The 24,587-nt window shown below is 38.6% G+C and overlaps 1 protein-coding gene across 1 annotated transcript in view; it reads right to left on the reverse strand.

Moving 5' to 3' along the window:
* Positions 1–21,603: 21,603 nt before the first annotated feature.
* Positions 21,604–24,587, reverse strand: part of FGF18 (fibroblast growth factor 18) — a 71,841-nt gene continuing 68,857 nt past the window's right edge. Inside the window, exon 3 of the mRNA XM_070956152.1 lies at positions 21,604–21,870. Within this exon, the coding sequence (XP_070812253.1) occupies positions 21,604–21,870 (267 nt within the window). The remainder of the gene's footprint in view (positions 21,871–24,587) is intronic.

Consider the following 24,587-nt stretch of genomic DNA (forward strand, 5'->3'; position numbering starts at 1 on the left):
AACCACCATTATTGCCAGTTGTCTTCCCCCGCTCCACATCCATGGATCACTAGCAAATATAAACTTTTGGATGCAGAGCTACAGTATTTGGATGCTGGATGTACTCCAGCATCCAAATAGCTTTTTATTGTGGAGGAAAAGACAATAAAGAAATGTGATATAATAATTACAATAATTGAATGCATCAAACTTTGCAAGAGAATTTGTACCATTTGCTCAAGATACAGTTTGCAACTAAAAGGGGGAAACAGTTAAAACTAGTTTTATTTTCTCTGGCTCACTTTAATTTGGTTTTATTTTTGTTTTAACTTTTCCACTGTATTTAATGGCGACCCTTCTGTCTAATGTTTTGTGCAGCCTTGCTATTGTGCACCTACAAAGAGACGAGGGGGTTGCAATCTCAGGTTACATTAGTATTTAGAGGCATTGCATTAAGGTGCTGTTTTATTTCCCTTACAAATCTTTCCATTACTCTGCAGTTTCCATGGCTGCTCCTGCTTCCTGATCTCAAAAAACCCAATGAAAGGGTTTTTTTTTTTCTCTTTGAAGTCATCCTTTTAAATTTAGTAGCAGTCAGGAAAGCTATAGAAATGATTGTGCAGTCAACCCCAAAATATCTCAAGTACCTCACACTATAACTAAACAAAATGTAAAATCTCAGTCTGACCCAGTCATGATTTTTCAAAATGATGATTTCACCTAAAAAAAAAAAAAAAAGTGAAAGCAATTTCGCTACACTTTCTGGCAGATTAAAAAATAGGAAAAGAAACAGAACAGAAATTTACTATATTGCTAGAAGAAATGTAGGAAATATAGGGGAAAAATCATTTTGATGGATAAAATGTTCTGAATATTAGGATTGCTTTTAAAAAATCTTTTAACAGAACCCAAGTCTTGTCAGTTTGTTAACAGGTATCAAACAAAATAAGGATGCATAAAACAACTTACAAGTTTTAAAATGACACCGATTAGCTTCAGTGAAATGGCTGCCATATGTGCTCTTAGCTCATGCTTTGGGACTAATGACAGATGGTCTCTGAAAGCCATAATCAATATGGGACTGGGATCTTGTGATGGAGCATAATGGCTGGTGGTGAAAAATCTGTGGCAAACCAAACAACTGAATATAACCAAACAGATTTCTATTAGCTCTGGTGAAATGAAAGCTCATGGTGAAATGTAAAATTTGTTACTACTGGTTCTGTGGGCGTGGCTTGGTGGGGGGGAGGTAATGTGACTGGGTGGGCATGGCCAACTTTTCTTTTTTTTTTACTTTTAAAAGCATTTTTTCTACAACCTCTTCGGCCGAATTAGAATTAGAGTTAGAATTAGAATTAGAGAAGTGGGAGAAGATGTGGAGAACGAATATGAAATTGACAATTGCGACGGCATACAAAGAAAACCAGATGAAAATGTTTCATAGATGGCACCTCCCCCCAGCCAGAATTGCGAAAATGTTCCCTAGCAACTCCCCGAAGTGTTGGAAGTGCAAGACTAGTTATGGAACATACTACCATCAATGGTGAACATGCCCGATTGCAACGGAATTCTGGATGAAAATTAAAACTTGGATAGAAGAAATAATTCAGAATTCAATAGAGGGAGAACCAGAACAGTTTTTGTTAGGAATCTCGATAGAAAATTATACTAAAGAAATACAGTACCTCTTATTGCATATACTGACTGCAGCACGTATTGTATATGTGCAATATTGGAAGAAAGAAAACTCACCATCCGAAGAGGATTTAATTAAGAAAATTCTGGAATGTGCAGAATTAGATAAACTAACTAAAGAAATTAAGGGAAAAGAAGAATCAAAATACTATAAGGTATGGAGTAGATGGTATGAATGGTTGAAAAATAAGGAAATAAGATAAATGAATGAAGAAAGGAGGGGGAAATGTGTTCGAACAACTGATAGGCTAGAAGGAATGATAGAAAGTAGAAAATGAATGTTAAATAAGTTAATACTAAAATATCTGTAAATATTGATATATAGAAAGAATGGATCACTGCACTTAGCTGAAAAGAAAAGTGATATTTTCTTTTTTATTTTTCTATAAATGTTGTATGTCTATGTTTTGTTTTTAATGTGTTTAAAATAAAAAAACTTTTTAACAAAAAAATAAAAGCCTTTGATGATCAGGCAACTCAGCTGGGATCGTCAGAGCCTTTTAAAAGCATTTTTTCTACAACCTCTTCGGCTTTTAAAAGGCTCTGACGATCCCAGCCAAGCCACATGATCAGCAGAGGCTTTTTTTTTACTTTTAAAAGCATTTTTTCGGCAGAAGAAAAAATGCTTTTAAAAGTAAAAAAAAAGCCTCTGATGATCATGCGGCTCAGCTGGGCATGGGGAGTGGCAGGGATTTTTGCTACCAGTTCTCCGAACCACCTGCCGTCGTCACTACTGGTTCAAGCGATCCGGTCCAAACCGGGAGCATTTCACCCAGTGTACAATTCCTGACCTTATTATAAACTGTATCTTCTCATCTGCTTTGTGAAAAAAATGGCTTTCCATACATTTCGCCAAATACATTTATAATTTCCCTGTGATGCATTGCTTTAACAAAGTATTTAATATAGCTCAATATTTATTTTACATTTGTATCCTCCTATTGGGATTTTAGCATGGTGGTGCAGTGGTTAGAGTGCAGTACTGTAGGCTACTTCTTGCCTGCAATTTGGCAGTTTAAATCTCGTCAGGCTCAAGCTTGACTCAGTCTTCCATCCTTCTGAGGTGGGTAAAATGAGGACCCAAATTGTTGGGGGCAATATGCTGACTCTGTAAAACCACTTAGAGAGGGCTATAAAGCACTGTAAAGCAGTATATAAGTCTAAGTGCTATTGCTATTGTTATTGCTAGCGTCTTCCCAAAAATACAACAAATATTTAAAAATCACAATCAATAAAATTCAAATATAAAAAACAAACTAATCAGAAATCAGAATAATCCAAAACCAATTCAAAACAATTTAATAAAACAGGCATCCCACCTAAAATGGTTCTGGAAGAGCATCATTTTCAACTGTTTCTGGAAGGTTTAAACAGATTAAACAGATTAACAGGGTTGGAAGGGACCTTATAGGTCATCTAGTCCACCCCCCTCCGCTCAAGCAGGAGACCCTATACCATTTCTGACAAATGACAGTCCAATCTTTTCTTGAAAGTCTCAAGTGATGAAGCTCCCACAACTTCCGAAGGCAAGCTGTTCCATTGGTTGACTGTTCTTCCTGTCAGAAAGTTCCTCCTCATTTCTAGGTTGAATCTCTCCTTGGTCAGTTTCCATCCATTATTCATTGTCTGGCCTTCAGGTTCTACCTAACCTGATCCCTAGAGTGCTGTTATTCAGAAGGTATCTTCCAGTTGGCTGGTGCTACTACAGAAGAATATCGCCTCTATGACTCAGTCCCCCCCCCCCCACACACACCTCCCAAAACCACTAGCTGCTTTTCCATTTTTTAATTAGTTTATAATACAAAAATACAAAAGAAAATAGTAGAAAAAGTAGGGGAGGGAGAAGGGGAGGGGAAAATATAGGGAGGAAAAGGGGAAATAGAAAGAAAAAGTGTTGACTCCCTTTGGTGCAGTAGAGTAAGATAATAACATCATACCTCAACTTTTTACTTTTTATATAATAGTATAAAACAGCCATTTCTATAACAATAAACCTATCTAATCGGTAGAACCCAAAATCAAAGTTTCATTTTTCCCCACCTCAAGCACAAAGTTCCAAGTAGAAACAAAAGTAATTGTGTTTTTTTCCCCCCCTTTAATCAAAGCAGTCAATTTAGTCATCTCTGCTAACTCCATCAACTTTTATGCCGTTCATCCATTGTGGGAATCAAAGCGCCCTTCCACACTAGTTGCTTTTCCTGACAAGACTTGAACTGGGTGGGCCTAATATGGCGACTAAGTACAGTCCTGTGGGGAACTTGGTGCCAATATATAAAAGGTTTTATAAGTGAACACCATCACTTTAAATTGTACTAGGAAGTCTATTGAAACTCAATGCATCCTGTTTTTTTTTTCTTTTTCTTTTTTCTTTTTCTTCTTTTTTTCTTTTGTGTTATATTGTCCTGTGTTTTGTGTGTTATTTATATGATGTGTTGTTTTCTCTTTTTAATGGAAAATGTAAATAAAGACTATTTAAAAAAAAAAAAGAAAGAAACTCAATGCATCCAACACCCAAGTACTGTAAGCAGAAAAAAATCAAGGACAAAGCAATTTCCCCAAATTATCATATATGAACAGCCAAACTACACTCTATCGTGCATTGATGATGTTATTAGCCTATTGATACGTTTGCAAATGCAGAGATCATCAAAAGCCCAACAGCTCCCTCTTTTTTTTTTTTTATTAGCTGTCAAAATATTCTAGATCCCCAAAACCTGGATTCATCTTCCCCTTGACCCTTTTCAAAACAGCACTCAATCTGTTTGAATGGAGAAAGGCCTACCTGCCAGACCCATCCTTGGATCTCAGTTTTCAACCTGGGTTTCAGATTGTTTGAGTCAGTAGTGGGTTGCTCCTGGTCCGCGCGAACCGGTAGCGGCAGCGGGAGGCTCCGCCTACCCACCCAGACATCATCAAAAACACTCTGCACAGAAGCACCGCACGCTCGCAAAGCAAGTGCACGTGCCTGCGCGCTACCGATAGTGAACCGGTAGTGCCGGGATTTGAAATCCACTACTGGTTTGAGTGTGACTGTTTCCTCAGGTGAATGATTTCTATCCAGGAAGATAAATATGCTGCCTAACCTGTTCTAGAATCTCCCCCTCACTTAATATCTGTGTGAGGTTGGAACAGGAAATCTCTTTTCGCTGGTAAGCTCAAGCAGTTTTGGAGTACATGATGTTAAATTGCAAACGCAACATTGAGAATAATCAAAGGGGGGGGGGGGAAAGATGTCATTAAAGAATTAAGATGTAATTCAACAACAACTAAGGCAACTAAGTAATTATTTGTATGCCAATATAATAGATTACATGAGCTGAGATTTGCAGACTGAAGTAAACTCAATGTACTGTAAATAGTCTGAACAAACGGATAAAGAAGTCGAAAAAGAGTAAGCTGAAGCAGCAGTAAAAATTGTCCCAAACTGAGCAAGCAGCAGTGAACAGAAATAAAAGCTCCCTCCTATCATTGGCTAATGAAGACTAAGAAAATGAGTCCTTCTTCTCTCCCTGAATCTCACCTCTTGCCTCTCGTTGAAGTAGATAGTAGATAGTTTTATTTTGAGAATGCATAAATGCCCCCCCACTCCACCCAACGGACTATTCAGATTTAAGAGTCCATTAATTCACGGCACTATTTCTGTTATTCAGGCATAGATGCCATTGCTCTTACACCAGCAACACTCAAGAGGGAAGTCTTGCGGCACGGGAAAATGTCAAGGATTGAACAAAGGAGACAGTGTAAAGGGTGGGGGATCAAAGGAAACAATACCTGATACAATTCTGCGAGTATTTAGAAAAGAGTTAACTGGCTGACTTGAACAAGGTGGATTTTTCCTGAAAATAGCTCCTATTGAACATAGTGTGTCCTTCTTCACAGTAAACACACATAGGATTATATTGTAGATCTGCAGTCTTAAATAGTTACCAAAGTAAGTTGCTGGAATGCATTTTGAAGGTAACCTATCTACCTGAGAATAAAGGGATATACTGTAGTTGCAAGTAAAATATAGAGTTAGAAAACATAGTAAATATGGTAATTTCAAGGAGTTAATAAAACCAAGCCAATACTTTCTTTCCATTGCATCTGAACATGAGCTGTACAAGTAGTCCTTGACGTACGATCAAAATTTCTGTTGCTAAGTGAGACATTTGTTAAGTGAGTGTTGCCCCATTTTACGACCTTTCTTGCCACCGTTAAGTGAATCGCTGCAGTTGTTAGGTTAGTGACACGGTTGTTAAGTGAATCTGGCTTCCCCATTTGACTTTGCTTGTCAGGAGATTGTAAAAGGTGATCCCATGACCTTGGGACACTGCAACAGGCATAAATATGAGTCAATTGCCAAGCGTCTGAATTTTCATCACATATCCATGAGGATGCTACAACGGTTGTAAGTGTGAAAAATGGTCATAACTCACTTTTTAAAATGGTCACTAAATGAATTGTTGTAAATCACGGACTACCTGTATAAGAAATATTGATGAATTCAGCATATTGTTGTACAACAAAAGCCTTGGATTTATAGACCATTCTTTGCATCCCTTTGCTAAGCACTTCAATTTGGTCTTTTCTCTTTTCATGGTATGTCTGAATAAGAATGTCTGAATAAGAATTTAAAAAAAAACTTCAGAGAAAATGCCATACCATACATTGATTGTAATGGCATGCAGCCATTACAGTTTTCAGAACTGGCATAATAATTTTCAGGGATGGCTGTTTGAATAGAAATACAATCTCCTTCATCATAACTGGAAAGACTTCCTGAATGCCTACTCAGATTATTATCCAGGAGCTAATTGTTTGATGGGCAACATCAAAATTCTTCTCTGTTGCAAGCCTACTGAAATGTGAACAGTGGGTATTATATAATAGACCATGATATCAATAGAGGGAACAGCTTGAGCAAAGCAAGATTAAACATAAGAGCAGGGATGCACAATTTATCCTAAGCTAAAGAATTGATCTTTGATTGACATGCTAATTGATCTTTGAGACATGCATTCCAAAAAGTTGTGGCCAAATCTAAAATTACATTGGATTAAATATTATAGAGATCCTGGAACAGCAGTATGGTGAATGAATACGCTACATTTGATAATTTCTACATACCCAGAAATCCTACAAAATATTTAATCAAATTATGATTTTTATTCAGAGATTTTTGGGAGAACTACACATGGCCTTGGAGTTTCGAGTTCTGCCTTCCAAAGTTAGAGGTTAGAAAAAGAACAAATAAACCTTGCAAAATGATCCCATATGTTACGGAAGAACGCAGACATAATTCAAAGAAGAATAAGTCAATGAGGTTTTGGCTCTCTCCCGTTATGATCATTGATGCATCTTGCTAATACGTCAGAGATAGAAAGGTGTTATCAAAGCAATTACTGCTTTCCACTCTTGCTTTTTTTGCTGACTCTCTGGAACCCTGAAGGTTTATTTCCTATATCCCCCAGATAAAGCTCTCTTTGCCTAATATGAATTAAGGCATCATAATAAAAGTTTGGAAAAATTCAGAAAGAGCATGATTTAATCTGGGAATGTTTTCCATGAGAAAATTGTGCCTTTTCGTAGTTGAATTATTCTTTAGGATATTTCCAGGAAGTATAACAGTTAAAGGGAAAGGATGGCAACAGCATAATCCTCATCAATCATCAACTTATTTATTTATAACAATCTAAGGAAGACTCTACAGACAGCAGTTGAGCCCCTGCAATTAACATTGTCACACTGGGATCGAACTGCACCATTCCACTTCCTTCATTAAATACACGATATTTAAACTACAGGCTACAAAGTTTGAAGAAGACAACAATCCAATTCTGAAGGTGAAATAGTTTCTTAGTTGTCTGATGGATCCAGTATTTTCCCTAGGGGAAGGGGAGGAGAAATGGCATTTTTTAAATCTGCTCTGCCAACTTTAAAAAATGCCCCTTGTTGCAAGAATGGGAAGGAAATGCTTGAGAACAATAACAAAATTGGTCTAAATATTTTCTTGGGATGGGAATGGAGCTGGAGCAGTTCAGTTTCTTCAATACCTAACCCAATCCACATGTACCACCACCACCCACCCCATTTTCCCCACTCCAAGTTTTAGTATCTGGGTGGGAAGGAGTTCAGATGTATTTTGCTGAGGGCAAAAGGAGAAATATGATATTGGATTTCCCTGCCTGAATTTGAAGCTTGTTTCTGCATGTTTCTGCCTTGGAGGGGAAATTCTAATACAACTTACAAATCCTGAGACATCCTTCTAGAGTCTATAGAATTTGCAGCCTGGTTGTAGTCAAGATATCCACTACATATAACACTTTTTGAACAAAATGCAGAATGAACGAATTGGAGGGGACTTCAAAGGACATCCAGTTCTCCTTGGTGATGCATTCCTAATAGGTTGCCATGCAATCTCAGTTTGAATTTTTAAAAAAATAAACTTTCACATGCCATGGCTCATACTAACAGGAAGTTTTTCCTTATACTAACTAATTCCTAATTACCTAACACTGCTCCTGTACCTTTAACTAATTGACTTGGATCCTACTTTTTGGAGCTATAGAAAAGTAACTGTTTATTTCTGACTCACCATGCATCCCTGATATTTTTCTTCATGGCACATAACATTGCAAGCAAGATAACATGTGACATGTTCACTTATGGGTATGGATAGCAAGTTACATTTAAGAAAATGAACTTGAACTTTAAAAAATGAATAATAGGGAAGTAAATAAAACATATTGGTTTAAACCGCTTGTCTAGCAACAAACACTTACATGGCCCACAGATTTCCCCACAAGTTTTACATTATTTGATTCTTGGCCCTAAGTTTTCCAGAGCAACGTGGAAGTTTTACTTGACTGATGCATTTGCGGTTGTGTGGTTTTTCTGTAGAAATCCATCTCCTTGCTAATAAAATGTAGTCTCTTTTTGCAGGGATTAGGTTCCAAAAGAAGAGTTGGAGATACACAGTGGAACAGTTGATACTGCAAGGGAACGTCAAGGAGGCAGAATATAGCATTTACTCCAAGTAGAATTTGGCTTCCATTCCCTAGTTACCGTCCCAACGGAGTTTTCCATTATTTTGAGTGACAAGGATTCTGATGCTGTGGCTTTCAAAGATAACCCTCTTTGCAACCTTACATTTCGGGCCCAGGTTCCTATCCTATTAATAATATTAAGCAGGGCATTTAAATGAGTTCCCTCCTCCTGGGTGACTGTAAATTCTTAATTGTTTACCAGAAGATTTGTCACTTAAAATAAGCCATTCTAGGTACTCTGAGTTTAACTGACACTCACCCAAGTTGTTGCCAGCAGTTTTTCAAGTTGTTTTCTTCTGCATATTAAGAGACAGCCTAGCCCTTTCTCGTCTGGCTGCAGAGCAGCCAAAAAGAGCTTTTGATTTCCGTTCTGGTTTTCAAAGCTCTTGGCTTCCATGGAAAGGTGTTTAATGAAGCACATACCGTAAAGGTATGTGCTCCATCACAAAGTCCTGCTTCTGACTCCCTTTGCAATGCATGGTTACCCAGGAGCCTAAGAGATACAAAAGTGGCAAAGCAACCTGTAAGGAACTGGATCCTGTGGATGAAAGCTTCCTATTGATGAAATCGTGCCAAGAATGTGTTGAGACCTTATTTGCCTTCATACAAAGCCAATGTTTCCATTGATTTCAGTATTAACACTGAGATGGGAATTTCAAAACAGGGCTGCAGATCTCAGCGAGTTTACAATATCCTAGTCTAATTTTTGAAGCAGACTGCTGACCTGGGGTTCATTGTGCTTGCCATTTGTATCAAGGCCAACACATCGAGTAGATGACAGACAGACAGACAGACAGACAGACAGACAGACAGACAGACAGACAGATATAGATGACAGACAGATACTTCAATTTATTTATTTATTTATTTATTTATTTATTTATTTATTTATTTATTTATTTTATTGAATTTGTATACCGCCCTACTCCCGAAGGATTCAGGGCGGTGAACAGCCATAGAATAAAATTGCAGTCTTAGACCAAAATACAAAACGTATAATCAATAGAAGCCTTAATTAATATTATTAATAATAAACCCTCAGCAAGGCACTACCTTGATGTGGTTTTGGAGCTTGTGTGTTCTGAGGAAGATAATAGCTATGCCACAGATTCAACCATATTAGGCAGGTCTTATCAAAGGAGCCAAATGAAGAGTATATCTCTCATTAACAGAAACCCATAATAGTTCAGTTGTCACCTAAGTCAACAAGGACTAGAGTTGGAGTTCTTGGATATCTGGTGACAAATGAGCTACAGGAATGTTGGCTGTGCAATCAGGGCCAGCAGCTGCAGGACTAGTGGAAGAAAAGTTCACCCATTTGCAAATATGAAAAAATTAGAAACAGAGAAATAAGTATTTGTTATTCAAATCAAGTCCAGCAAGAAGAGGATACCTGAAAACAACATACCGGTTCAGGAATGAACAACATTCAGAATTAGAAATAACAGAGGCTAGCAGATCAAAAGTGACGTATAATATTAAATAAAGAATTCACAGAAATAGAATTGAAATAACTGCAAAGGTCTACCTAGGGCAAAGAAACTGAAACCTTGCCATTGGCATTGACAAAAATCACCACCAATCAATTACAAGAACAGAACAGCTTGCATCCTGGGATGATACCTTTGTCACCATCAAAGAACAACATCTGCCTATCCCAGGTCCTTCAGAAGGACTCAATAGGTGGACAAAAATGCCAAATCTAGTCTCAACAGCTGGCTGAACTAGTCAAAGAAATGTTGCTTCCGCATCACAAAGACTGTATACAAAGACTGAAAACAAATAACACTTTGCTATTGGAACAACAGACAGCCATTGCAGCCATTGTTGCAAAGAAGCTGAAGAAAGACTGGATCACTTAGTTAACTGTATGCACAGAATGATTACAAACATCAGCATGACAAAGTAGGAACAATGGTGACTTGGAAGATCAGCAAGAAATACCACTTGCCTCCCAGCAAGTTGTACTGGTGGGGTCTTTATGGTAGGTTCAAAGAAGACATGGGCATGGAGAAGGCTGCGTAGTCCCAGTCTAGCACAATGGGGCATTGGAAATCCACTCTCGCTTCCCCCCTCCCCACATTCTTAATTATAATTCATGGAAATTGAGGTTCCAAAACAGTATCCCATTGTCTGGAGTACTTCTGATCTGTGTTTCTGCAAGCCAAACATGCTCTTTTCACATGCAGCTAATTCCAGCGTCTCTTCTCCATGACTATAAGTTTATTCTTCTCAAAATCAGCCAGCATAACATCCCTTGTTGATTGAACCTCCTCGGTTCTCCTTGGGCTGGAACAGTAACCACACCCATTTCAGCACAAAAGTCCTCATTAGACCAGTTGATGTGGAAGCAGAAAATGCTATGAGACCCAGGCAGAAGCTATCTCAAGTCCATCCCAGGCATGAAGGGGAAGATGGTGCCTGGCCCAAAAGCAATTGTACTTCTGAACTGCTTGTGGATGAAAAGCAAGTGAGCAGATCAAGCATGAAAGCTAAGTAATGTTCACATTTCTTTTAGAGTGTACTAATAGAAGTATGGCACCTTCAGTAAAGCAGTCGGCTCAAAATAACACATAATAGCTCAGTACCAATGAGAGATCAGGAAAACGCCACCTGTTCCTTTTCAGGGTTAAAGAAAAGAAAATGGAGCTGTAGGGAGTTAGACCAGTATATTTATTTATTTATTTATTTATTTATTTATTTATTTATTTATTTATTGTTTGTTTGTTTGTTTGTTTGTTTGTTTGTTTGTTTGTTTGTGTCACTGCGTTTTTGTATTTACCAGATGAGCTCTTATTTTTGGACTCTAAGACTTACCGTAGCTTGCCAAGTTTCTTATCAGTAAACTAACTGCGCATGTCTACATTCCTTCACTTTTCTTCTAACTTTTCTTTGTTCTCCTGCCAGGAGAGGTCCGGCCAAGAGAGGTGGCGGGCAGGAACGTTGCCAAAATGTAACTAATTAGACTAGTGAGATGTTTTATTTTCTTTATAACAAATAAATGAGTTTTTCTTAGAAAACATATCTTCGGGTTTATTTTCTTAAGTATACTTCAAGGAAAAGCCTCGATTCATCCTCTGAATCAGTGGTTCTCAACCTTCCTAATGCCGCGACCCTTTAATACAGTTCCTCATGTTGTGGTGACCCCCAACTAGGGGTGGGTTCTAAATTTTTTTACTACTGGTTCTGTGGGCGTGGCTTATTTTGTGGGCATGGCTTGGAGGTCATGTGACTGGGTAGGCGTGGCTAGCTGGTCATGTGACCGGGTGGCCATGGCTATGTGTATAGGGACTACTCAGAGGGCTGAAAAAAGTCATTTCTGACAGGTCCTCGCACTTTTGAGTGGTCCTTACACTTATGACCATCCTCACATTTATGCCCGTGCAGCATTCTTAACAACCGTGTCACTCATTTCACAACTGCTTCTCTTCACCATGGTGACAAGATAGGGCAAAAACGTAAAATGTGAGGACAGTCGTAAGTTCGAGGACTGGTCAAAAGTGCGAGGACCAGTCAGAAATAACTTTTTCAGCCCTCTGAGTAGTCCATATGCATAAAAGGATACAGCAATAGAGAGGGATGAAGGAAGGGAAAGGAAATTAGAGTAGGAGGGATGGTAAGAGAGGGAGGAAGAGAGGAGGAGAAGGAGAAAGGAAGAGGAAATAGGGAGGAGAAGAAGAGGGGGAGGAAGAAAAAGTAAGAAGGAAAGAAAAGAGAGAGGTGGTAGGTTTGAGGAGAAAGATTGCTGTACAATAAAAAGATGAAAGGGAAGAAAGCCAATCCCAAACAAATATAAAGATATTAAGATAAAGAATGAATTGTTAAACTTTAAAGAATAAAAGAGAACAAATATGAATAAATAGCAATAATTAGAAACACAGATAAAAACATACAATGTATTTTCTTTGAACAGAGTATTTGGCCGGTTCACAAATTTAAACAGTGTTTAGTCATTTCAATTAAATTTACAATTTCTATATTTCCTTTTTGCCATATTTATTCATCTATTTTTGTAAATAACCAATATTACCCTTCATCCTCATCTCTAATCCTAATCAAATTCAATTTTTCCCTTCTATTCTATATTATACCCCTTCCCATTGTCATCTATTTTTATATCCATCCTCACATTGGTTAATTATGTAATATTATAGTTGTTTAATATAAATTCAACATTTTAATATAAATCAATTAGTTATATAACTACCTTTTTTGTATATTAATCAATATGAACATGAATATTCCAATTATTTCCATGCAATCCAATTTCTTATAAATCAATTAATTATATTTACCAATAATAATAAACCAAATAATTTCCCCATATTCCTCCAAACCACAACTTAACCATTTCTGTTTTCACAAATATACAACTAATAGTATCTCAATTATTACAATTCCCTAGTTAAATAGAGCTTTTTTTCTTTTGTGTTTTAAAATCTTGAACTCTCCTCTTTTTCCCTAAATTTCCCATTGTTTGCACCTACCTTTTTTGGTGAGGAAAAAGAAAAGAAATCTGCCTGCCTAATTTTCCAACCTTGCAGCAACAGCAAAGCAGTTTCAGTTTCGTTTTTCAGCATAGCTAGGGGGAAAAAAATTGCTCCAGCACTCTTTGCAAACAAGCAGCAGAGCCCTGAGCAAAACAGCTGAGAGTCGGGAGCCGATCTAATCAAGGGCTAATTAGCCTATGCTGAAGCTCCGCGAACCAATAAAATTACAAAAAAACACCGAACCATTTGTTAAATTGCTGACTCACCCGCCCCTCGCCCACCACTATTTATTGGCAATAAAAAGTGGTGCGGAGGGGTGGGGCACCAGCAGAATCCCACCACTGGCTATAGGGCGCCCCTTTGAAGCCCCGCGGCAAGAATTTGAACAGTTTTTTTTTTCTCTAGCCATCAACTGGGACTCAGGAGGCAGCAATAGATTGGGAGTGGGCGGGGTAAGCGAACGGCCGGTGATCCAACAGAGCAGAGAGTGTGAGTGAAGGCGTGGGGGGGGGCTAGAGAGGGCTTTGGCGACCCCTGTGAAATGGCCGTTTGACCCCCAGGTTGAGAACCGCTGCTCTAAATCAAGGTGCGATTACCCAAAAGCAGAATGGGATTAATTAGCACCCTGACAGTTTGCTTGTCATATTTCTATGCCGCCCACTCTCTGAGGACTCTGGGCGGCTTATACCAAAGACAGTATACTAAATAGCATATTGCCCCCAACAATCTGGGTCCTCATTTTACCCACCTCGGAAGGATAGAAGGCTGAGTCAACCTTGAGCCAGTGAGATTTGATCTGCTGCAGTACTGCACTCTAACCACTGCGCCACCTCGGCTCCTATTCAGCTGCACAACTGAATGTAGAGCATATTTTCTATATTTATTCTGTTATAAATGCTTAGAAACTGGTATTCTGGTCAATGTTGTGGGATTTTTCTTTATTTTATTTTATTATTTAGATTCCCACGGAACTATCAGTGAATGTCAGATTTCAACAAAAACTTCCTTTTTTCCCCAATGCCACCCACTGCACTGGACTGGAAAAAATCCAGAACAAGTATAGATTCAGCTTAAGTATTGTACAGTTATTCACCAATTGTTTTCCCATCCATCAAGTATTTAATATTACCAGGAAGAAACATCTCCAGTATTGACTGTTTCTTACCTTGCATTACAAAGTTGAGGGGCCTGTATTTTGTGTACAAAATGGATTGACATTCAAGTCTACTCTTCTTTTTCCTGTGGTTATTCCTGTAATCTGGTCAATACCTTCAAGGATTTTCACTCCATTCTGTGTTGTTTTTTCCTACATTATAGGTCCTGTTTAAGCTACATTAAGTGAGGTTTGCAACTGTTTCAGTCAATAATTAGTCTGGTTTCTGTGAGAGTCTATTATGTACTTTTTAAAATTGCCTATAATGGATCTCCAATTTGAACATTCACTAGATTTTTAGGATATCAGATTAAGGAAGTCTGACTTTAAAACAACCCCCTTTCTCCTATTTGCTCAAAGTTTGTCCCAAATCAATTTGTGACAGAATAATAATGTGAAAAGATATTGCCTATCAGATGGAATACGTAGATGTTACAGGCAGCAACAGAGAAGCTGATCTCCCACTGAAAACAGATAACCACTAAGGAATAAAAGCATATGAAAAAATTGTAAGTATAATAAATAAGATTTTATAACAACTATACTTTCCTATTATCTTGGTGCTCCAGCCAATGAATGCGAAGTAATTTACTGAACCACAGACTGAAAACCAAGATGCTCAGGATGTCATAATGCCAGTCGTAAATTTTGACTTGGGTCACAGATGGAACTACACCATCTGGGGAGGACAGTGACTATTGCATTCATGCATAATTTGTTGTGCATATATTTCCAAACATGCTGTATATTTCCAAACATGATATGAATAGCCATCCATGAAAGTAAAAAAGAATCACTGATTTTGTGAGATGAGCGGCAATAGAAATTAGACAAACAAACAAACAAATGTTCCTGGTGGACTTTGCTAGTTAAAGATCGTCTCTTTGGCTGTGTGAGAAAACAGTCCATGACGGCAGCTATTAACTAGAACAACTTTCATGAGCTCACAGATTAGCGTTTTTAACTCAGGCACTTAATGCTGTGAAGGTAGTTGCAAGATCTCTCTTGCCATTGGGCCTAAATTCAGCCTGCTGTGTTTTATATCCTTGGCCTTTCACATTCAACTCAGCTGAAATTCTCTTCTTCCTCCTCTCTCTATATACGACCACCATGACTGGCTGAAGTGGTCCTCCCCCCTTCCCCATGTTCCCACCGCCTTCGTTCTTAAGGAGATACAGTTCCTTTGAAGGAGTGCATTGTATGCGCCTTGTCTTTGTGAATAGTGGATTTCACCTCAGTTGGGTGCAGAGAAGCAGTTGCTTAGCTTTTGTGTGGTCCTCACGATCAGACCCCAAGGTGGTATGGTTTCAAGGCCCTGCCATTTACAAGGGCTAATTAAGATCCCACCTACAACCCTCCACTTAATTCATACATGAAGCAGTCAGCAAAAGATTTTGATTTCTCTTTTGGCTGGAAGACCTTTTGGCTCCTGTAAAGCAAAGGAGGATTAGGAAGGGAAAGCACATAAAGGTATGTGCAAAGTGTGTCAAAATGGCTGTCTCCCAGGAATATAAAATGTTCTGAGCAGAGAGGCCTAATTAGAAGCTGGTTCAGAACTGAGAGAGGCCAAACATGGATTATTGGTTCCATGGTATATAGACAGGTCTCCTGTTCCCTCATTCTCTCACTGGTTTATTTTCAGAAAAAGATCCTTTTTGTTTATTTTTCCTCACCTAGACCATAACTGTCTCAAAACCAGCAGCCAGATAGACAAAAAATAACATACCCCACAAAATGTCATATTCTCCTTGTCTGAGCTGGGGAAAAAAAAGATAATAGATTTAAAAGGTACCTTTTAAATCTATTAAGGCTACACCTCTTTATAAGTTCCACTGGGTACAGTTGAATTTATTTCTATATGAGCACATATAGTATCACAACTTTGAGATAAAGAATTGTTTACATTTACTAAGCCTGTCGGAAAAGAAGAAGCTATCTTCTACTGAAGGAGATCATGATCCATATAGCCCATGCAGATTCAGTTAAGATTTCACCTTAATCCTGCCTAGCAATTCCAAATAATAAACACACATACAATGTGTTGTGCCACTTCGCCAGACCTGGCATTTGTTGAGTTGGGTCTCTATAGAAATAAAATTTAAAAACTATATTTTTTAGTAATCTTGGATAACAATTATGAATTTAAAGGTCAGAGGCAGTGGTGTCAAACTCGATTTCATTGCGTGCTGCAATCAGGGTTGTGTTTGACCTTGGGGGGCTGAGGTGGATGTGGCTCAACATCACTCGTGTCGGGAGTGCCTGTGGTGGCCCGAGCGCTCTGCCAGCAAAAATGGGCTCCCGAGGTCCATTTCTGCTGTGACGGCCTCCTGCAACCCTCTGCCAATGAAAACTGAGCTCTGTTTTTGTTAATAGAAGCACCGCGGGCCAGTCCTTCACTGTTTCCAGGGCAGCCCTGCGGGCCAGATCTAAGCACCCCGTGGGCCAGATCCGGCCCTCGGACCTTGATTTTGACACCCCTGGTCTGAGGCATGAAGGTCAAGCTGCTTTTGGAAGTTACTGTCCAAAGACACAGAAGCCTTTTGAAACTGATCCGAGGGTTTATAGTTCTTGATAAATTGCTGTTTGATGGCCATTAATTTGCTGTTTGAAAAGAGATGAGACACATTAATGGGGTAGAGGGTTTCCAGGCTGCAGTCTTAATAGTTTTGTACTTCCAACCAGAATTACAGCAGTGTTCTCAGAATCATCTGCTAGTGACCAACAGTGGAAGAGGAATATCCTTGTTTATCTTTCCAGGTGAATAGAGGACTGTGTTATACATCATATTGAGCTAAAGAGGCCTTTGAATCAGTTTGCCATTTTTCTTATTTTCTTAAATCAATGTAACATTTGTTGTCTTTTGTTTCCTTTCACAAAGACTTCCCAGAGAAAACAGAAAACAAATTGCAGACAATGCTGCCTGTCATCCTATCCACACAACAAAAAAGATATATGATCACAATATGGGTCTGCAAAATCACATTCCTTCAGTGTTTTAAATTACTATATACAGGGTTGGAATGTAGATTTGTAATGGGAATTGTTGACTCTTAGCATCATTCACATTCTTCTAAGTTTACAACCAGTCCCATCTCCTAATGCTCTCCCATTATTGCTGAAAGCTTGAAGAAGTGGTGAAACATTACTTTTGTTCCTATCTTAGTCATAAGACATATTATAATATATCTCGTGTCCAAGGTTTGATCCCAGTTGTCATTACAAGAGGGAATGTAATTTAAAGTATGAACGCCTTGCAAATCCCTATGGCTGGCATTCCTTTTTGTTCCTTATGAGCAAGTCTTGCTACTTACCTGCAGGGGTCATTTATTGAACAAACAAAAAAGCTCTTTTCTGAATGTCTTTGCAGAGATTCTTCTGGCTCCCTTTTCCTGTGAGAAATCTTTCTTTCTCAGTAACCATTTCTCTTATAAAGCAAACCAAATGGTTAAAATCTTAAATTTGAAGTAAAGGCAACCACTTTATATGTGATTTCTGACTTTCTTGGCAGCAGTTTCACATCCATCCCTGGTCAGCAAACACTTGGGAAGAAGGATCAATTCACACTGGGAATTAACTGAAGGTGATTAGTAACCCTTTGCCACCTTTATTTTGTCCTATACGATTGCTAGTCTAAGACATTTTGATCTCTGAGACAATCACAAATTTACATCCCTAAAATCTGATTGCCAATGGCTGATGTTGTTACTTCAATTAATTTTTTTAAATTGTAATGTTCTGCCCTTTTATGAAACCCCAATTATCTATTACATTTGCTCAATAGGTTCTGGTTTCATGATTATTCAGAATATAAATGTTGATGTAGCCAAAAGTCATAACTGAATCATGAAAAATTATCGATTGGATACCCCTCTTTTATAGTAATGAGCACCTAACTGAATATTGAAGCAAAAGAAAAGGTCTGTTAGCTAAATCTTTAATTCCGCAATGTTGTCTTGGTATATATGAATCAAGGAAAACTTACATCCAAGTCATCCTTTGTTTGTAAGCACCAAGTATACCAAGCTTTCAAATATTTACATGTACTCATCAAGGTCTCAGGGTTACTTAAATTACTTCCCACAATTATAACAGGATTCCAATACATTTCTGAACCAGTGAGCTTATAATGAATAATGCTTGTGAAAACCTTGTTCAACAGAATTGCCTAACATCAAGACGGAGAACTGCATGAGAATCAAAGTACCAGCACTAGGTTTACCGGATATGCAAGCAGTGGTCCCAGTCTGTCCTGTGTTAACCTGAAATATAATGCATGTGCATGAAATAGGACCAAAGCACAATTCTAAATTTTGGGGTTCAAGAGCTTGCCTAGCAAATACTTTAGGAAACCAGATCAGTTATCCGTTAGCCTTTTCTCCACTCGACAGCTGTTATCATAATATGAAAGGAGAACCACGAGTACACATATCTTTGATGTTTCCCTACATCATTGTACTCACTGCTCTCCTCAGAGACTGGCCAAACCCCTGAAGCAGGCAGCATCTTGCTTGGCATTTTTTCCATGCCCTAGAAGAATTATAAGAAAGGGGGGGGGGGGGGCAAAGTCCAAATTGCCACTGGTCAATGGTCAGACTAGTCCAGATGCATTGTGCAAACTAGTCATGAGAGGGAAACATTCCTCATTCCTGCTCCACTCCTATCACTAGATTTATTGGTTGCAGTATAACAGTGATAGCATACTTTTTGGGTTTGGTATGTCAATTTGGATAATGCTTAACTTGACTCTGCTGGCATGTCACTCCACCCCCAGCACCCAAATAAAAGAGATCTAATCCCCCCCCCAAATCTAGGCCAACCTGAATAGCAGCACCCAGCAGTGCCGAGTCTGGGCCTAAAGCAGAGTCCCAGGCCTCCACTTCAGCCCTAAATCTACTGCTGCCACTCAAAAAAACATCTTCTGCCATTCCCCAAGACACACGAGCCTTGGAAAATGGTGCCATTGCCCTCACAGCCCAGTACTCTGGAACTGCCATGCACTACTTACTTTCAAATGGCATTCTCTTTCTGTTGGCAGGCCCTGCAGTCTACCTGAGGCTGCTCTGGGTGGCAAAAGACCTTTGTTCTTGAAACAGCTCCTAAAAATGCTCTTCTGTGGCCTACAAAAACCATGCAAAAGCACACCCCATTCTCATGAAATTTTTGGAAGCTGCAGACACCATATGAGAACATGGCTCTCTCTCACACACATGACCACTGGAGGGTTCAGAGGATACACACTTCCCATACGGCCTCCACACTCCCCCCAAAAAAGTGTGAGAATAGGGCATAGTTTTGAGAATAGTTGTTGTCAGGTGTTGGTGAACGTTGGCAAGTTACCTGAAATGTCATAGCATGTTACCTTTGACATGTGTGTCATAGCTTTGACATCATTGCAGTTTAGCTAATCCTTTTCTTTCTTTTTTACAGAGTAGCAGGGCTACATCAGGCTGAATAAATATAAATCCGAACATGGGCAAGGTTTAGCTGGTTGCAAGTCACCTCGATAGGAAGACTGAATGAAGAAGGGAGAAAAAGAAGGAAAGAAACCTCTCATTGGACAATTAACGACTGGGTCTCCCACATGCAAAAGCCTCTCTTGCTTTCTCTCCCATTCACTTGATTGAGAGCATTTTCTACAGCAATGCACATATTAAACATTTTTCTGAGCAATCACAACATATCTTGGTTTCTTATTTAAGGAAAATAAAGTTTATTTTAAAAGGCTTTTGACTAAGAGTGCATTTAAAAAAAAAAAAAGTACATAATCTTCTGAAGGTAAGCACACTAGCTCCCCAGGCCTTGCCACTTCATCTCACTGTCCTCTTGCTCCTGTCCTGGATACAGGGCTACTTCCAGTGGGGTCCAGCAGCGTCTTCAGATCTTGATTGGTTCCAGTTTGGCTAGAAAAGCGAGAAGCCTTTGGCTGACTAAGAGCAGGAAGGTCACCTTGCGTTGTGGAGAGGACACACTGGGGGCATTCAGTAATGGGATATCCCCATTATCCCCACTAAGCACTTAATAACAGGTGGTCCCCTAGTCAGCTTGGTCCCAGTAGAACACAATGGGCAAAAGAACACAGCAAGAAGAAATCCTTTGCACACCGCATTTCAAAACTCTGCCTGTGCTTGGACAAGGCTGAGCATTTTGCAGGAAGTCAACAAAGTGGAATGGGAAGAGATGGGAGGACTAGCATAACAAAGGAGAAACAATTATTTCCCGTCCTGGCACATAAAATTCTATTACTGATCTCTAAATTCTCACCGAGCCCAAGCTCTGGTAACAAGTTTAAGAGTCTCAGTGTAGTTTGGCGAAAAGCTGGGGGAGAGGGGAATGTATGAACAGCAGTAATACGTCTATGTGTTTTAAATAATTTTTAATTGCTGAGGCAGTAATACCTGGTTCATGGAACTGCAATATACAGAGAAATGAAATAAATAGCTTTATAATATAATACATATATATTTATATATATATATAAATATATGTATTATATTTATGTGCATAAATATAATACATGCATTCATATATATATATATATAATAGAGCTGGTTTTTAAAATACTCCCTTATCATTGGTGTATTAGGTTATTTTACTTAGTCACTTGAAGGTCATTAGCAGCATTCTCCAGAAGTGAGCAGAACAATGCAGGATCACAGAGTCGTGACACCTTATGTCATTGGAAACATTACAAAGGATTGAGGTACTGAGCCCTCCAGGGAAGCCCCATGCCAGATCAGCAGATCTTCACATCTCAGCCTAGCTTGCAGAGACGAAGTAACCAAGGGCTGCAACACCAGAGAATTATCCAAGGATTTTCAGGGGTTGGATGGGAGAGGGAGGGGTGGGGGGGAAAACTTTGGCTTTCTTTGGTTTTGTGGTTTTGGTTTTTTAGTATTATTATTATTATAATTATTATTATTATTATAACATGAACTTTTTCCCCTCTAGGGATTGGCTTGAATATGTTGTCCATTCCAAACGTTGTCCATTCCCAGTGAGAAATAAAGCACCTGTATGTCAATCCACAGCACAAAAAAGTCAATTTAAATAGAGCCATTCATTTTTTTTTCTTCTTCTTCAAGTTACAATAAATCTTTTACAGCTTCCCCAGTGGATTTCTATTTTTAACCCAGTCTTTAAAAAAAAAAATTAAAAAACAATGTACAAAAATAGAACTTCTCCCTTATTTTTAGTGTAAAAATATTTCTCTGGTACAGTTTATTCTTGTAGTTTATTTGCAAGACACTGCCTTGGTCTTTTAACTGGGGTTGGTTGGTCGTATTCTCCTAGTCCTCTTCGTCACTGTGGTATACTTGAAAGGTTTCTGTAACTCCACTTGTCCCTTTGGGTATCGTTTCATAAAGTGGACATCTTGCTGGTTCTCCCGGGTTTTGGGCCCTTTCCGGGGCCTCCCTTTTTTGGTGAATCCAACATACCAGCCTGAGTACTTTGCTGACATCAGAGCCGTGTAGTTGTTCTCCAAGACTTTTTCAATGAAGACACATTCTTTGCTGGTGCCATCTGGCTGCAAAGGAAACACAGAGAAGGTTTTTTTTAAAAAAAGTTGCCAAAGGTTTTCAAGCAAGGGGACAAATGTGGGCAGACAACCCCCTCCCCATCTATCAGAAGAGAAGCCACCAAATCACTACACCTGCACCCTCCATGGGGGGGTGGGGGAGGCAGCTCAGGGTGGGCCAGTGAAAATCTTCATTCTGAAACATGATTATCATTCAAGTCAACTCAACTCAAAGAGGAAATGGGATTATATTTAATGACTTCTTCCTTCTAACAGATAAAAAAGTATCATTTGATGACAACAATTGGAGGCACTCTGGGGCTTTGCCCCAGTCCTTCAGGGGCCTTGAGTGAGCCTGAAGTCTCAGGCTAGTATTATACCCTGCCCAGAGATATACAGCATGTATGCCGTAATGATGGAGGACTACAGTAAAAGCCAACAGTCCTGCAATAGTCACTGGTCTCTGTTTCCTTCAGGAATGCAGCTGTCCTCTGGTTAGAAAAGGAGCTTCCTATTTTATATGACTGAGGAAATATTTGTGAAATGATGGCTGAGTTTCTTTCACTTACCTGCCCATCAATAACAAAACCAGGATTATGCAGTGTTGCAAAGAAAAAAAAATATGTAATGCAAATACCAATTGTGCAGTCTAGCTTGTTGATATTTAATTTTTATTACCTAGCTGTTTGTTGTTATTATTTTAAACAGCTGAGTACAGAAGTACATTTTATAAATTTAACATGCTCAAGCAAGTTTCCTTCTTATCCCTACATAAAAAAGGATCCATCGTGCATGAAATTGTAACTGTCTCACTGCTGCCACCATAGCTGTATGCAGTCAAATATTTTTTTCAATTCCATGGTTGGCTAAATTCTTTCCTAGATAAATTTCATCAGAGTTGCAATCATGTGTGCTTAGAAGAGAAGGTGTAATATTGCTTTCTTTTCTTTAAGAAACCTATATAGTTTGTATTAAAAGCTAGTTTAAAAGTATATACAAGTAATTCAGCAAAATCAATGAAACACTCCAATCAGACAAAGTTAGGGGATGAGAAATCACATTCAGTTTCTCCATTATCATTCTCCATGTTCATCTATGCTAAACAAAAAGATCAAAGGTAACTTACTTATTTAAACTACACATATTGGACTTGTTTCAGAGATAAGTAATAATTGTAATGCTTATAATTTGTGTTGAAATAACACAGATGGATTATATTTGAGGATGTGTTTCTGCCAAGTTGGAGGCAAGAAGAAAATTCTTTAGCTTCTCTTTGGAACTGATCTATTGATTTCCTGCCAACACGCAGGGGAGTCACAGAGATATGATTCTAGAGATCTGAAGTAATACTGTATGTTGTCTTTTTGCACCAAATACTTGGTTCTTTCAAGCAACTGTTACTGTTGCCAAATCAGCAACTTTCAGAACTATGAAAACACTGCCATTACTGATACGATTCTAGCTCTCTGCATCTAGACTTAAGCAAAGTATGTACTTTTAAAAATAGGCGGGGGGGAGGGAAAAGGGGGAAAAACCCAAAGTTAAGACCAATCTAAAAATACGGGGAAAATGTCTTCAATTCATATTACAATACAAATTTAGTTTATAGTTCCCCAAGCAATTCACAAATGAAACAGTGTTACATTTCAGTATTTACATTTCTCAACATTTTATGGCACGCTTCCCCAATAAAAGTGCAAACATTCTATATGATTGTACACTTATTATATTTATTGAAAACATATATTGTAATATTTTATGCAAATACAAAAGTGTGTATTGTATGTTATGAGAAAATGTTTATAGAATTGCATCTGTTTGGTGAAATGTGCAAGAAAAAAACCCCAAATTCATTTTATGCAAATTTTAAAAAATAATAAACAGATGCAGAAATGGGATAAAGTGAACATAAAAGTGGATAAAAGTGGACAGATTCAACTATTCCTAGTCATTCAAAGATGTGACAAAGATACCGGTCCAAAATAAATATTTAATGCCTTGACTGAGAATGAAGCATGTCCTACATCAGGCTTGTTCAAAATTATGTCTCTAGCGCTTATTATTAAAATAGAATTTAGTAGAATGTTGCTGTTGTCCCAAAGGTCCAGCTTTCACTTTAACATCTCAGGATAGATGTTTTAGGATACCAAATTTGCATACAACTGATAAGTCAAAGAAACAGCATTTCCCTGCCTCTAAAGTAGCAATCAACATCCAAGAATGATCTGATATGGAAGATCATCACCCCCACACCTCAAATATGCAGGTGGTAAGAAACATAAAATCCCAACCATTATGGATTTGGTGGATTTGATTGTTTTTTTACTCCATTCCCAGAAAAAGAAGGGGGGGATCTTATCTTCCGTTCTAAGAAGCTAATTGCTCTCTCGTGTCTTTATTTTCAATTTTCACGTTAACCCTTACCTTCTCGGCTGCCACTTCCTTCCTCTATGCCTGCTGGGATCACAACGCCACAGATGGTAGCTTGGCACTGGCAACAGCTCCAGCCTGAGACAACCCCTTCCTGCTGTCGCCACTGCCTTTCCTACCCCCACTCCCAACCTCTTTTTCTTTGAAACCCTCCCCCATTCCATCCTCTCTCCTGACATCTTCTCTTATCAATCACAATCTTCATAGGAGAGCAAGCCCAGGCAGTATGGAGCACCAGGCCAAGGCAGCTTCATCTCCTAACAGAGAACTGCATGCAACTAATCTCTGACATAATG

The sequence above is a fragment of the Pituophis catenifer genome, unplaced genomic scaffold (assembly GCF_029215685.1).
Source record: "Pituophis catenifer annectens isolate HBS135680 unplaced genomic scaffold, rPitCat1.0.hap2 SCAF_1, whole genome shotgun sequence".
In the NCBI taxonomy this organism is placed as follows: domain Eukaryota; kingdom Metazoa; phylum Chordata; class Lepidosauria; order Squamata; family Colubridae; genus Pituophis; species Pituophis catenifer.